The sequence below is a fragment of the Lissotriton vulgaris genome, chromosome 9 (genome assembly GCF_964263255.1).
Source record: "Lissotriton vulgaris chromosome 9, aLisVul1.2, whole genome shotgun sequence".
Taxonomy (NCBI): domain Eukaryota; kingdom Metazoa; phylum Chordata; class Amphibia; order Caudata; family Salamandridae; genus Lissotriton; species Lissotriton vulgaris.
Window position 1 is genome coordinate 762,039,528 of NC_141697.1, and position 14,809 is coordinate 762,054,336.

Genomic DNA, 14,809 nt, shown 5'->3' on the forward strand with positions numbered 1-14,809 from the left:
TTAAATATGACATATCTGGAATGTCATAAGGAGTGCGTCCAGAAAAGTGACGCATCGCTGTTTTCACGTAGCGATGCGTCACTTTTCAGAAATGAGGCCTCCAGTTTATTCACTGTGTCATAACTTTCTTTTCTAACACTCACCTTCTTTCATTCCTCCTACTTCACTTCCTTTCACCTCTCATACCTTTCTGTTCTTTCTTACTCATTCTCCTTTCAATTATCAATGCACTATATTTCACTTACTCTTCATTTTTTAAGAATATAGCTCTTTGATGAGAATTGGAGGTAGTTCTGAAAAGAACTTTTGGTTTTCTTCTTTTAACTGAACAGGAACAAAAACAGGGAATGGAAACTGCTCAACAGGAGCAAAAAGAAAAGAAAAAAATTAGGGGTGGGAAGGGCAGCGATGGTTCTCCAATGCTCGAACCATGAGCAGGACACTTTGCTCCCCATAGGTGAGGAGTTGATTGCAGTATCTGCATTTGACGACCCCATGGTTAAATGCAGGTTGTATGTTTGCTACCTGCTCCTGTGATTGTTCTCTTCCAGAAGAAGTTGCTCCTCCTGTTGATGTAGAGGCCCCATCTCTGGGAACCTCTTGTGCCAGAGCCCTGACACTTTCCCGGGCAAAATTCTGGGGGTGCCTCCTCTCCACATGGCGAATCATGGTGAAGTTGCCAAAAGAGTATTTTTTTGGGGGGTTACCCCGTGACAGGACCTGTTTGCAGATCCTGCACTCTACTTTTGGTGCATTCACCTTCTTCTGGTCTGCTGGAAACTTAAAAAAATTCCAGATGAAATGTTCTTTGATCTTCGGCTGAGGAGGCTCTTCATCAATGAAATCATTGGAGTCATCTTCACTGCTGGATGGTCTGGCAGCCATGATTAATCAAGGAATATGGAACAGCAAAAAAGGCAGGTCTTTCAGTCACAAAAGTGAAAGAAGAAGTGAAGGAAATGGGTGGGGATTTCATTCATTGTAAAAAAAAACTGTTAGCAACCAATGAAAAGTGTTATTTTAGGGTCACATGACCCGACGCGTTTCGCTGCGCGCTCCGGAGCACTTCCGGTGCGTTTACGCAGCGCGATCGTAGGCGCTTCCGGGGCGCAAACGTGGCGCGATCGTAGGCGCTTTTGCGTGCGTTTATGCGCCGCGAACGTAGGCGCTTCCGAGGGCACTTACGTTGCGCGCCGAAGTGACGTCATCAATCTTTTATAGAAATGCATAATCATTTTCCTTATTAAAAAAAACTAATTTTATTTGTATGGTACGAAATGTTTTGCATTATTATTAACTTTTCATTCATATTTTTTTTCACGAACGACAGTTGCGCTCTGGGTGCGCTTTCAGATGAGCTCTCGGAAAAGCTTACCGGAGAGCTTAGCTGAAAGCTTCCCGGAGCGCGCACCCAGAGCGCAAAAGAAAACAATTATATAAAAAAAAGAATACTTAAAAAAAAACAGCAAATTGTAAAAAAAAAAAAAAGGTTAGAAACTCGATATACAAAGGAATTAGCATTTAAAAAACCTATGAAATTCACTGAAAAAACCATAGGTTTCACACCAGTTATAGTTAGGAATTAGCATTTAAAAAACCTATTAAATTCACTGAAAAAACCATAGGTTTCACACCAGTTATAGTTAGCTGGAAATTTTACTGATATAAAACCATTGAAATTCCCACGTTATAGTTAGATGGACTCACTATAACTTGCGCGTGCAATGCACTGCTGATGATGTCTTATTAAGCCAGTTAACCAATCAATTTTTAAAAACCATCCATTTAGACACTTATTTAAACATTTATTCTTCCATCAACTTTTACATATACATATATAAAATATATTTATTTTTCAGAAAGACACACATTCACTGGATGGTGTCATCAGTGATGTCATGAGTGATGTCACTGACCATGTCATGAGTGATGTAATATGTGATGTCATCAGCAGTGCATTGCACGCGCAAGTTATAGTGAGTCCATCTAACTATAACGTGGGAATTTCAATGGTTTTATATCAGTAAAATTTCCAGCTAACTATAACTGGTGTGAAACCTATGGTTTTTTCAGTGAATTTAATAGGTTTTTTAAATGCTAATTCCCAACTATAACTGGTGTGAAACCTATGGTTTTTTCAGTGAATATATATATATGTGTATGGTCATTCAATTGTGGGTCAGCTAACTCCCAGGGCCTCCCTTGCTCGAGCTCCATTAGTCCAATGCCTCTATGGGCTTGATGCACCAGTATTGCACTCTCATGGCTTGCCCATTTTTCAAGATCCTTCTTCCATTGAGAATGCTGGTCCACTGGGGTTTTCCAATGTCTAGTAATTTCTTTGCTAATATATATGCTAAGTCCTGTAATTTACTGGTCACTCTGGTTTTGGAAGATTCAGGGAAAAAGCCCATTAAGCAATGTCCCGGGGAGCAGGGGACTTACTTTTCTTTGACCTCCGCTGTCATTGCTGTCACCTTCTCCCAGTTGGAACTCAGCTGAGGGCAGTTCCGTAAGATATGAATGAGACCTGCATCAATAGACCCACCTCTAGGGCGAGCAGGATCTGTAGATTTAAAGTATTTATGAATGCGGTCAGGTGGGAGATATGCCCTGTCTATGATAAACTTGTTAGCTAGTTTGAATCTGGCATTTCTTGAGACCGTGGGCATTCTATACAGAATATCCGCCCAGGCGTCCTCTGGGATTTGAGTCTCCAATTACCCCTCCCGTTTAATTCTAAGAGTGGTAAGTGGTAATAGGACATCGCCTCTAATCTCCCTTTACAACGCTGCAGGGGCATTATTATTACGGGCATGAGAAGGGAATTGCATGGTGACATGGACATACATGGGGTACATGTAGGGGACACACTAGCCACGTAAAATTTCTATTTCCTCAGTGCTCTGAAGGTCCGTGACCCTGATGCAGTCACCACACCTTGGCAAGCTTTGTGTGTTTGCAGCTCTACTAAGCCCGTTCTCCAGTGCCTATGGAAAGCTGTCGTCACTCCTGTGGTATATCAATTTCCACTCGGAATTCTTCGAATGGGACTAATTCTCCTTCTTGGAATTGGTCACCCATTGTTGCTGCCCTAGCCCTCACCCATTCCCTCAGTTCTTCAGAATCTCCCCCGTACGGTAGTGTTGCTAGCATGGTGACCGGAAGCGCAGGCGAATAAGTTTGTTTGCCTCGTCTTCTGTAAGCATCAGACCCAGCATTTACGCACCACTTGTTGCTCTCTTGTGTCTCCGTCCCCTCTGCACCAATCAAAATGTGTAAACCTCAGTGTGGCGTTGTATGGTAAATGTGGTTTGTACGTTACTTGTGGTAACGTATTTATGTACAAATCTATGTGGAAAGTGTATATTCAGTTAAATAGTTCAGTTAGATATTGAAAAGACTAGGTTTCAGTGTTTTACATAAAGCGAGCAGGGACATTTCAGGTCTTCTGCCAACTGACCGAGATCCACAAAGTGGGGCTCAGAAAGGAAACCTCTGCCACCCAGCATCCCGCGCTTGCCATGGCCATCAGAACTGGGGAATCCAGCTTTAAAGGAGGTGCAGACCTCCTTTTAATCCACATAACATGTACAGCTTCGCCGGTGACAACACTGCATTGTCTTGCCTACAGCCAAAGAACAGGTACCACATTGGCATCAACAGTTCAACTTTCCATCACACTCCCAAAAGTTTGCATCTTTTCTGCATTTTGTCTCTGTACGTGGATGCCCGTATGTGTGGTTCTTTGTGTGTCCGTGGAAGCCTGTAGTATCTTGCGCTGTCTGCTTATGTTGATGTATGTGTGTATATGCCCCATATGTTTGCATGCACTATAAAAATAAAACCATTCCTAGTTTCTTTGTCATTGCTTGTTAACCCGTGGCAGTGGAGTACAGGGCTTTTTGGGACATTTGCTGACTTCTTGACAGCCCAACTGGCCTGTCAGATGTGCACCTAGCATGCCACTGAATCTACCCTACCCACCCTTGTCTAACAGAAGTGTACCTGACATGAAACTGACATTAACCCTTCACACCCGTCTTGTCAGCGGTGCTCCAGTGATACGCTTGACTGCCACACCTCTACTGGTTTTACAAGTGTACCTGACAGCCGACTGCTGCACCAGTCCTCCCAGCCGTGCATCTCACGTGCTACTGACTCCACCCAGCGCTGTTTTTAGAGTTTCAGTTTCAGTTTCATCAACTTTTATTCGATTATCAATTTGAATAATCATAAAAAGTACATATTAAAAAGTTATGTGCAGAAAAAATTAGAAATTAATGAAATCACAAAGAAGTTTAAATCACAGTAGAAAAAGAGGCATTTCAAAACAGTGGAATAGTTTTTACAATTTGTAGTAATACTGATTTAGCTAGAAATGTTGCGACGTGTTGTTATAACTGCTTTGAGAAAAGTCGCTATAAGTTTGGCTTCATATGGCGATTTTAAGGATTGCAGGTAGGAGAGTGCTGGGTAAGATTGTCTAAGTCCACTGGATCAGAGAATAGGGATGATCCATGTTTTCCTTGCTGGTTTGTAATATTTGCAAAAAAGGACGACATGAATCGTAGATTGTGGGGAGACTCCGTCACAGGGGCACCTCGTCAAGTTACGGGACCAATTCTGCATTTCCGGGAATGAAACCAAACGAAAAAAGACTCCAAAACGTAATCTTGTAAGTAAAAACTTTTCGTGATTGGATAAAAAATATGTCAGGTAGGGCTGAATAACTTTTCCGGACTGCAGTGCACAGATTTTTCCGTTTTGAGGTTTGGTGATCTCTGCCTGATTTCGGAGGTCTCTCAGATGACCCAAAAACATTTGCTTTAGTTGTTTCCTGGATATATCTTCGACTGAAGGAGGTTCGTCAAAGTAGTGTTCACAATCCAGGTCTTTGAAGAAATTACATATGTAATTTAGCCACGGGATTTTCCGCCAATTTGTCAAGCCCAAACAGTCAGTAATGAGGGAGCGAGTTAGATGGCTTTCAGGATTACACTATATTCGATGCCACAATAAGACGGGCTGGCATCGAATGGTGTCGATGATGTATTCCATGCCGAGCTCCCGGTGCGAGGCTAATATCGGGGAACTTTGGGGTAGGGCTAGGATGTATCTTATAAAGGCGTTTTCAGTGACCTGAAGCTGGTCAATCTGTCCATGTCCCCAAATTCCAGCTCCGTAAGTGGCCACACTGTGGCATTTTGCGTAGTATATGGTTAAGAGTTCAGGTGGAGCTGGTTTCCCCAATTTCCTCGAGAAAGAGGTTAGTGCTGAGGTTGCACGGTGGAAATGAAGGTTTCTGGCTTCGATTGCCTTATGCCAATTCATTGCGTCATCCACCAGGATGCCCAAATATGGATAGACCGGGGTTTTTTCTAGTCTGTTGTTATTGACCGTTATGGGTTTTGAAGTTCTTGTCCTAGGACCGATATTCATTGTAAACGTTTTCTTGATGTTGATTTTAAGGCCAAGTGAGTCCATGAATGTTGTGTATTTGTTAAGCTGTAGCTGAAGTTGATTTAAGGTCCGTGCTAGGATTACTGAATCGTCAGCGTACAGGAGGGTGGGTATCGGGCGATGATTTATCTGGGGCAGATCCTGGCTCCCTTCCAGCATCGCCTGTTCAAGCCCATTTGTATAGAGGTTGAACAGGAATGGAGCCAGTACACATCCCTGTCTTACTCCCTTCGTTATTTGAAAAGGTCGTGACAGTTCGCCGCTGGTACCAAATCGTACTCGACCTTCTGCGTTTGTATAGAGTTCTCTTAGGAAGGTTAATATCGGGGGATCTACACCAAGGTCGGTTAGTATTTGCCAAAGCTTCGCATGCTGGACGCAGTCGAATGCCGCGCTTAGATCGACGTAAACGAGGAAGATGTTGCCTCCTTTGGCGCGAGCATATTTTCCAGCCAGGAGAACAAGGTTGAGGGCCTGCTCCACGGTCCCGAGCCCCTTCTGGAAACCGTATTGCAGGTCGGTTATGATGTTGTTCTCCCGGGCCCAAGATTGTAGTCGGTCCAGGAGTAATCGACCTGCAATCTTGCCCATGGAGTCCAGAAGGGAGATTGGTCTATAGCAGGCGGGATCGTTGCGGTCACCTTTTTTAAAGATGGGTAATAAAATTGAGGTTGACCACGAGTGAAAGAGACCAGTTGAGACTACTGCTGACATGACCCGTGTAATTATTTTTGACCAAGAGTCTACGTCATAAAGGAACAAGTCCATTGGAACCCCGTCGGGGCCAGGGGCCTTACCAGTTTTTGAGGCCTTGATTGCTTTTGTAGTTTCGTTAAGGGAGAAACGTAACTTGATCGGGTAGATGTTGTTTTTCTCCGGTTGGGCTTCTTGTGTTGGATTATTTGGTACGGCATCTGATGGTGTTCCAAAGATTTTTGAAAAATGGGAGACCCAGTCATCCTCAGTTATTGCCACGTCAAGGTGATCAGGGTCAGTGCTGTTGGCCAAAAAAAGGTGATCTTATAGTTTGCCAAAATGCAGTGCTATCTTTCCTTTGGGCACTGTCATGTAGACGTAGCCAGAGATCTCGTTTAATCTGTTTTTTGCGGTCTTGCCGAGCAGAGTTATAGTTTTTCCTCAGGTGAGAGATTTCCTGGGGGTCTCTCTTGGGCTTGCGCAGAGCTTCTTTAAGGGATGTGAGTGCCTTCCGACAGGCGGTGTCAAACCATCTCGTGGTGGAGGGCTTGGTCTTGTTTTTTAGTTTGACAAATAGCTCGTCCCTTATTGTTTCCTGGATACTTTGGAAGCATCTGACAATTATTTCCGGTGGCGTCTCCAGGGACATACATTTGGATAGCCAGTGGTGTGTTTTTTCGAGGATCCTCTGTGTGATCTCTTCTTGGTCAATCTTTGCCCATTTGATTGTGTATCCGTTCAGTTTGTTCATGGACACCGAGTGTTGAGCAAGGGAACTAAGCTTTACGGGGTGTGCTCCTGCTTGTTTCATGTGAATTGTCACACTGAGCGGATAATGATCGCTTATTGGGTTTGACCCAATTTCGTAGTTAGTTAGTTGCCCTTTGAATGAATTTGAGGCTATTATATAGTCAATGGTTGTAGAGCAGCCTCGCCCGTGGAAGGTGGGTAAATAATCCTGCTGTGGGTCAACTAGTTCATTGACAAAGTCCAGGTCTAGAGAGAAAAGGATTTCATTGAGTTTGTTACCGCATGACGAATGTGCGAAGTGACGGGTAGGATTCCCAAGTTCATTCTGGAGACCACAGTTCCCGTTTTTGTGTTTTGGGCACAATGGGGAATTGGAGTCGCCACCCCAGATAAGATGGGTTGGAGATTTGTTGTTGTCGTTTTGAAGTGGGGTTAAAAATGCGGCTATCTCTTCTAGGTTAGACCAGCATTCCAGGGTGCCTGAATTGTTGTAGTAGTTTATGAGTATATGTTTATTTCCTTTAGATACTATTGTCTGCGTGATTTGGATGATTTGAAACGTGGGTGACTCCTTTATTAGTTTCACTTTGAAAGGGAGGGTATTAGCAATGTAGGTCGTGAGCCCCCCCTTTGGTCTGCTCATGTTTCCAGGTACTGCTTGGGTAAAGAAAGTTTTATAGCCCGCGAGGTGCAATGGAATTGTGCACCAGGTTTCTTGCAGACACAGAATCTGATGTTGCTTTGCTGTGTCGAGCCACGAAGTCGATGTTATTTTTGAGGTCAGGCCTGCAATGTTCCAGTATGCGATAGAGAAGCTCAGGTTTGCGGTGTCCTTCGAGACGTGTGGTTGGGTTAACAAGGTGTTAGCAGTCTGGATTTCTGATAGTTGTCGTGGTTTGACCCGAGGGGGTTCAACTGAATCTTTAGGAGCTACGGTTGACTGATGAAACAAGCCAGGGGCAGTTTCATCTTCTAGTGGAAGGGTAGTGTAGGTACCTTTTTTAGGAATGTTTGAGGAGGCAGTTAGCAATTCCTGGGATGGGTTGTTATGGTTATCAGGAGGGGACTCTGAGAGTGGTTGTGGTGTAATAGCAAGTTTTGCGTGTCTAGGTTCCTCCCTGAATGGTCAATCGACCATCTCTAGACAGTCAAAACGGTTTTGCGTTGATAGGCCCTGCCAGCCTTCATAAGTTTGACAGGTTCTTTCTTGCCAGTATTGCCTCGGCCGTTCTCTCGGCCCGTTTCTGGCTGCGTGATCATATGTGTACTCCATCTGGTTCCATGGCTCTTGGTTCCATGGTTCTTTGGGGATCTGATGCCAGGACCAGGGCGGAATATTGCGATGCTGTCTCGCTGGGGGATAGAAGAAAGAAAGATGCCGAGCATTGATCCCCCCTTTTTTTCCAGCGAGGGCCAGGCGCAAATGTAGTCCACTGCGGAGGGGTCTTTGCATGTTACTACAATACAGTCTCCGCGGATTGATTTTGTTGTTTTGCCTACCCAGGCTACCCTGCGGACTGTAGTGATCCCTCCAGAAAGATGGGATTCTAGAGGTCTGTTGATGCTTAGCCACTGCATGACCTTGTTTTTAAGTGACCATGCAGTTTCAGGTGTGTCATCGGTTAATTCTGGTACACCTGTGAGCACTACTGTATAGGGAGTGGCTTCCGGGGGCAAGTGTGCACGACGTCTGGTTGCTGGTGTTTTTTTGGTGGTAATCTTAGGAGACGGCTGGGAGGCCGCTGGTTTCAATGGGAGAGATGCTGGCTTTTTTCCCGGGTAAGATTTGCTGACGTTATTATTTGTCGCTGATCCTGGAGTATCTACAGTGACTGAGTCTGAGTTTTCTGTTTGTTGATTTGGTACAGCAGAGGTTTTGCTCCGCTGTTGTTGGGGCGTTGTGGATGATAGTTTTTGATTTGCAGTGTTTTGTTTGTGACTTTTTTGAGGTAAAGTGATTGGATTTGAATGTTTTGCTACTTTCTGTGGTTGCGCTTGGGGTTGCTTTTTGGGTGGCTGCGGTGGATTTCGCTGGCCCTTTGTTTCTATGCGCGTGTTGGTGTCGAGGAGTGTTGCAGAGATTATAGTCAGCTGGGGTTCTATGTTTCTGATACTGAGTTGAATGGGTTTCAAGTATTGAAATAGGAGGTCTTTTGTTGTAGTCAGAACTTGCGAGGTGACTTTGCATGTTTTGCAGAGGTTGTCGGAAGCCTCATTCGGAATTGCCAAGTGAGGTAGGTTGGTTACAGAGGGGAGTAGTGTGTTTTGTTGCGTTGTGGAGTTTGAATGAGTTATAATATGTTCTGAACAGGGAGCTATGGTTACTGCATTTTCTGCAGTTAGTGTATTATTGTGCTTAGGAATAGCTCCTTCCCTTTCGCCTTGGAGGAGCCGGTTAACGTTTATCTGGGCGTCCTCCTGAGTTTGACAGATCGCCAGGTCAGGGGTTGCTTCTAGATCGTCCAAGGTTAGTGAGAGGTCAGACTCTGACTGCGTTACAGAAAGATCTACTATGGATGGCATTGTATTTATGTCAGGTGCTGACAGGGACACGGGAAGGGAACAGTTTTGTGAGTTAAGATGAATAGGGGAAGTGGCATTTGCTATGGCGCCTAAAGAAGATCGTTTTGCGTTCGCGTTCATAAGATCTAGTGACACTCTCTTTTCCATCAGGGCAATGCTCTGGTTTATTACCTCGTGGGTCCGTGAGAGGAATAGGCCAATGGGGCCCGTTATTTGGGCTACCTCCTGGGCATGTTTAGATTTAGTCTTTGAGGTACTCCTGGTTTTCGGTGGCATGGTATTGTCTGCTAGCTGAAGTTTCAGTGATGAAAGGGGGATGGCCCGGTCCGGTCTCTACCGGGCACTAACGGGCAACAACGGGCCCGCCCTTGGCCCGGGCTTCGCCACGCTGCGACCCGCGCGCGAGCCGCGTTGCGTGCGGTGGTCTTTCTTTTATGTCTTTGAGGTACAGAGGGGGTGTGGCACTGGGAGGGGGCGCGGCTCCCTCGGGAAGAGGACCAGCTGTTGGTGTTGCTTGCTGGTCCTCGCAGTCCCGGGGCCGCACCTCTCACCTCCTCTGCGGCCTCGCTCTCGCGCTGCTCCTCACGTCGTCGACTTGGTTCCAGGGAAGCGCAGGTAGGCAAGTGGTCTGCTCCTGCAGTGAAAGGCAAAAGTTCTGGGCAACAGGAAACCTCAATACGAGTGGCACCCGCGAAGCGGGGGCCGCGAGATGTTATGGACGCGGCAGGGGGCGTGGCACTGGGAGGGGGCGCGGCTCCCTCGGGAAGAGGACCGGCTGTTGGTGTTGCTTGCTGGTCCTCGCAGTCCCGGGGCCGCACCTCTCACCTCCTCTGCGGCCTCGCTCTCGCGCTGCTCCTCACGTCGTCGGCTTGGTTCCAGGGAAGCGCAGGTAGGCAAGTGGTCTGCTCCTGCAGTGAAAGGCAAAAGTTCTGGGCAACAGGAAACCTCAATACGAGTGGCTCCCGCGAAGCGGGGGCCGTGAGATGTTATGGACGCGGCAGGGGGCATGGCACTGGGAGGGGGCGCGGCTCCCTCGGGAAGAGGACCAGCTGTTGGTGTTGCTTGCTGGTCCTCGCAGTCCCGGGGCCGCACCTCTCACCTCCTCTGCGGCCTCGCTCTCGCGCTGCTCCTCACGTCGTCGGCTTGGTTCCAGGGAAGCGCAGGTAGGCAAGTGGTCTGCTCCTGCAGTGAAAGGCAAAAGTTCTGGGCAACAGGAAACCTCAATACGAGTGGCTCCCGCGAAGCGGGGGCCGCGAGATGTTATGGACGCGGCAGGGGGCGTGGCACTGGGAGGGGGCGCGGCTCCCTCGGGAAGAGGACCAGCTGTTGGTGTTGCTTGCTGGTCCTCGCAGTCCCGGGGCCGCACCCCTTCACCTCCTCTGCGGCCTCGCTCTCGCGCTGCTCCTCACGTCGTCGACTTGGTTCCAGGGAAGCGCAGGTAGGCAAGTGGTCTGCTCCTGCAGTGAAAGGCAAAAGTTCTGGGCAACAGGAAACCTCAATACGAGTGGCACCCGCGAAGCGGGGGCCGCGAGATGTTATGGACGCGGCAGGGGGCGTGGCACTGGGAGGGGGCGCGGCTCCCTCGGGAAGAGGACCGGCTGTTGGTGTTGCTTGCTGGTCCTCGCAGTCCCGGGGCCGCACCTCTCACCTCCTCTGCGGCCTCGCTCTCGCGCTGCTCCTCACGTCGTCGGCTTGGTTCCAGGGAAGCGCAGGTAGGCAAGTGGTCTGCTCCTGCAGTGAAAGGCAAAAGTTCTGGGCAACAGGAAACCTCAATACGAGTGGCTCCCGCGAAGCGGGGGCCGTGAGATGTTATGGACGCGGCAGGGGGCATGGCACTGGGAGGGGGCGCGGCTCCCTCGGGAAGAGGACCAGCTGTTGGTGTTGCTTGCTGGTCCTCGCAGTCCCGGGGCCGCACCTCTCACCTCCTCTGCGGCCTCGCTCTCGCGCTGCTCCTCACGTCGTCGGCTTGGTTCCAGGGAAGCGCAGGTAGGCAAGTGGTCTGCTCCTGCAGTGAAAGGCAAAAGTTCTGGGCAACAGGAAACCTCAATACGAGTGGCTCCCGCGAAGCGGGGGCCGCGAGATGTTATGGACGCGGCAGGGGGCGTGGCACTGGGAGGGGGCGCGGCTCCCTCGGGAAGAGGACCAGCTGTTGGTGTTGCTTGCTGGTCCTCGCAGTCCCGGGGCCGCACCCCTTCACCTCCTCTGCGGCCTCGCTCTCGCGCTGCTCCTCACGTCGTCGACTTGGTTCCAGGGAAGCGCAGGTAGGCAAGTGGTCTGCTCCTGCAGTGAAAGGCAAAAGTTCTGGGCAACAGGAAACCTCAATACGAGAGTTATGACTGACTGTTCCACAGCCGATCTGCCAGTCAAAGGTTAACCTTTCATGAGAAGACTGACTCTTATCCAAGTCTACCAAGCTTTCAGTGGTTTCTTTGGCATGCAGCTATCTCGGCCCCTGTCTTAACTGATCTTTCAGAGGCACACAGGACACTTGTCTTACTCGGCCCTGCCCTTAATGGACATTCAGAGATGTGCCTGAAGTTGCCCCAACTCCACAGACCTTTCAGCAGTACATCCGGCATGTCTGACATTACCCCAGTCGGGTGGCTTTTCAGAGACAGTGGACTATCACAAATTCTCCCACTCTCCCAGCTGTCAGTCTTCGGTCTATCACTATTCGATCGTTAAGCTCTTTTCTGATCCTTAAGTGTGCTTTAGAGTGCCCATTAATTGCCAGATGTTGTCATGTTTGTTTAGTTTAAAGAAAAGCCTATTTCTGAAACATTTCCCAACTCTGAAAACACAAAAGACCGCTGCATAAAACTGAATGGGTGCCCCTCCAAGTGCTGACTCACCTCAGTGCTGACCAATGCAATGGACACGTGCCTTAATGCTGGCAAAAGTCCATAGATCTCGAACGACCGATGAGTGTTATGAAGGAAACTTAAAAGTATATGGTCTATGTTTAGATTAAATGGCCACTGCCCTACAGCTAAAGGTATCTCTGCAAGGCATAAAACGCCGGTCACCAGAGCCAGCCTTTAAACTAATATAGTCTTTATTTGCTTTTTATATATTTTTCTGAATGCGCATGTTAATTTAAGCATAATTAAATTAGATAACAATATTCGCAGCTTTTGCTTCAGAAGCTAATATTTATATATGAGAATTGTTACAAAAACATGTATCTATCTTTCAAAATGCAAATAAAGCTGTAAAGTGATTTTGTTGGTGTGGATCTTACTTCCTGAAAAAATTGTTTTCCTATGTAGAAAAGTTTGATGGCTCGTTGAAAGACTTGAAACCTATTGAAGATGACGAAAAAGAGGCGTTCAACAATCCACGACTTAGTATTTCAGCAAGGTTTCTCTCTGTTTGCCAGGAAAATGGAAGGTGGGTAAATAACCAGTTATCTTTCTTGTTATAGGCCTTGAAAGTTGAAAATATTCAGAAAAGGAATAGTTTAAAATTGGTGCTATTAGGCATTTTCAGGCGAAGTCAGTTACATTTTGTAAGAATGTGAACATGTTCAGGCTTTTGATCAAATTGGAAAGGTTGGTTATTCCTAAATTTACTTTAACCTATTCTATTCTGTTATCATTAATCAAAGTAAACACGTAATTCATGCATGCCACTATAAAAATACCCAAGATCTTTTTTAGAGTATGTTTTATCTGTGCTTCTACTGTTTGAAACTTAATATGTAGTTTTTGCGCCCGCAAGGGGGATATGGCGCCCCTTGGCAGGGTATGGTGTGTAAAGTAATCCGCTGGTGGGTGAGCACACTTCGTAATTTATTACTTTACTCGGTCTCTTAGTTACCTGCACGGCAAGCTGTCACTGTACGGAGTTTTCACTAGAGCTCGTAATTGAAGCACATTAGAAATGATTGTTATTAATGAAGTGTCAAGTCATTTGCGTAAGTTCTTATTCGTTAAAAAGCATTGTTTGTCACATGTAACTGGTAAAAACAAACATACGTGAAAGACTTTAAGCAAGGGAGATTCATGAGGCACAATGCCCTTCGTTGTAGATTGGTGAAATGAAAGATACATTGTAAATAGGGCTCCCGGGTTTATGGTATTTTTTTGTTTGTCGTTTTCTTCTGTATTTACCCATATTTCTTTTTTGCTAATTTTTCCTATATTGGTCCATGTTTATTTTGTGTTTTCTGTATAAATGAAGCTGCAATGGCTATTTTTTCCACATTTTTTTAGCTGATAAATGCATGATTGCATTTGAATGTCCAAAAGATTTCAGCAGTATACAGTGCAATAGCGTTATCTGAAAACCAGAAAATAAATAGTTTTCTATCTGCATATATCTGTAAAAATCAGTAAAAACAGAAAACTGGGAGCCCTAATTGTAAATCCCTTCCCAGGTGTGAAAACCGTGCTAAAGTCAGACAGTGCAAGAACTGCCTCAGGTGCGAATTTACCTTAAAGTGACTTAGGTCTTCTGTAAAGACAGCCATAGCTGCCTGCCAGTGCTCATGTAATGACTAACAAGAGTTGGCAATGCCAGTACATCTGACTTTCAAATAATTAAATATGATAATGTGACGTAATTCAACCAGATAGAATGGGAATGGATGTGCATTTGTGTGGAAGCAATGAAATGTAGAATAATATTGGTGTAGGCTAAAAGGCCAGGTGACAGTTGCTCTGTCAAACTAGACCTGAAAATCCATATAGGTTAATAACTGAAGAGAGACTTTTAGCCGTAGATTCCTTACCTTAGAATTATCCCCAGGCGTCAAACTGGATCCGGAAGTATTTTTTGTGAGCAGTAACCATATGCACCGTAGGTGGCGGCTGTGAGAAGGTGGCCTGATATGCAGTGCTCACTATTCTAGTGAACACTATGTATCAGTCCAGCAACCCTTATTGATGATTGGTTGTAAGTCAACCTTATAGACCAGCTATCCTAGTAGCATGGATACGAGCAGTCTAAGGCTAAAGACTCGAGAGGGCGTGTTAAGCCAGCTGTTTACCACACATATACCCCTTGAATACCAAGTGAAAGGACACCACACAAGTGTTATGAAAATAAACAAGATATTTATTAAGAATCACAACAGCCCTGTACTCTTTATGAGGACAGGGTACTAAGCACAAAACAAAACTCTTACGAAAATACTTAAGTTAGCACAGTATACACAAATGCCCGAGGGGCACGGAAAACCATATACTCTGAAAGTGGTATGCGAAATTACTAGCAGGTAAGTACAGTACTAATAGGCTTAGGAATCGCTAGGACTTGACTATAGAATCTTCAGATTACTTCTAGGAGGCCTAGGGGACTCGGGTGCAGAGTGTGCACTCTCACGCGTGATGCGGGACAAAGTCTATGGTAGCTAGTAATGACAAAGTTAGTGTTC

At 46.3% G+C, this 14,809-nt stretch overlaps 1 protein-coding gene across 1 annotated transcript in view; it reads left to right on the forward strand.

Annotated features, from left to right (window-relative positions):
- The window catches only part of LOC147692216 (WD repeat-containing protein 62-like), an 846,473-nt gene that overhangs the window by 625,800 nt on the left and 205,864 nt on the right, over positions 1 to 14,809 (forward strand). The window contains exon 26 of the mRNA XM_086938490.1: positions 12,702 to 12,822. Within this exon, the coding sequence (XP_086794616.1) occupies positions 12,702 to 12,822 (121 nt within the window). The remainder of the gene's footprint in view (positions 1 to 12,701; positions 12,823 to 14,809) is intronic.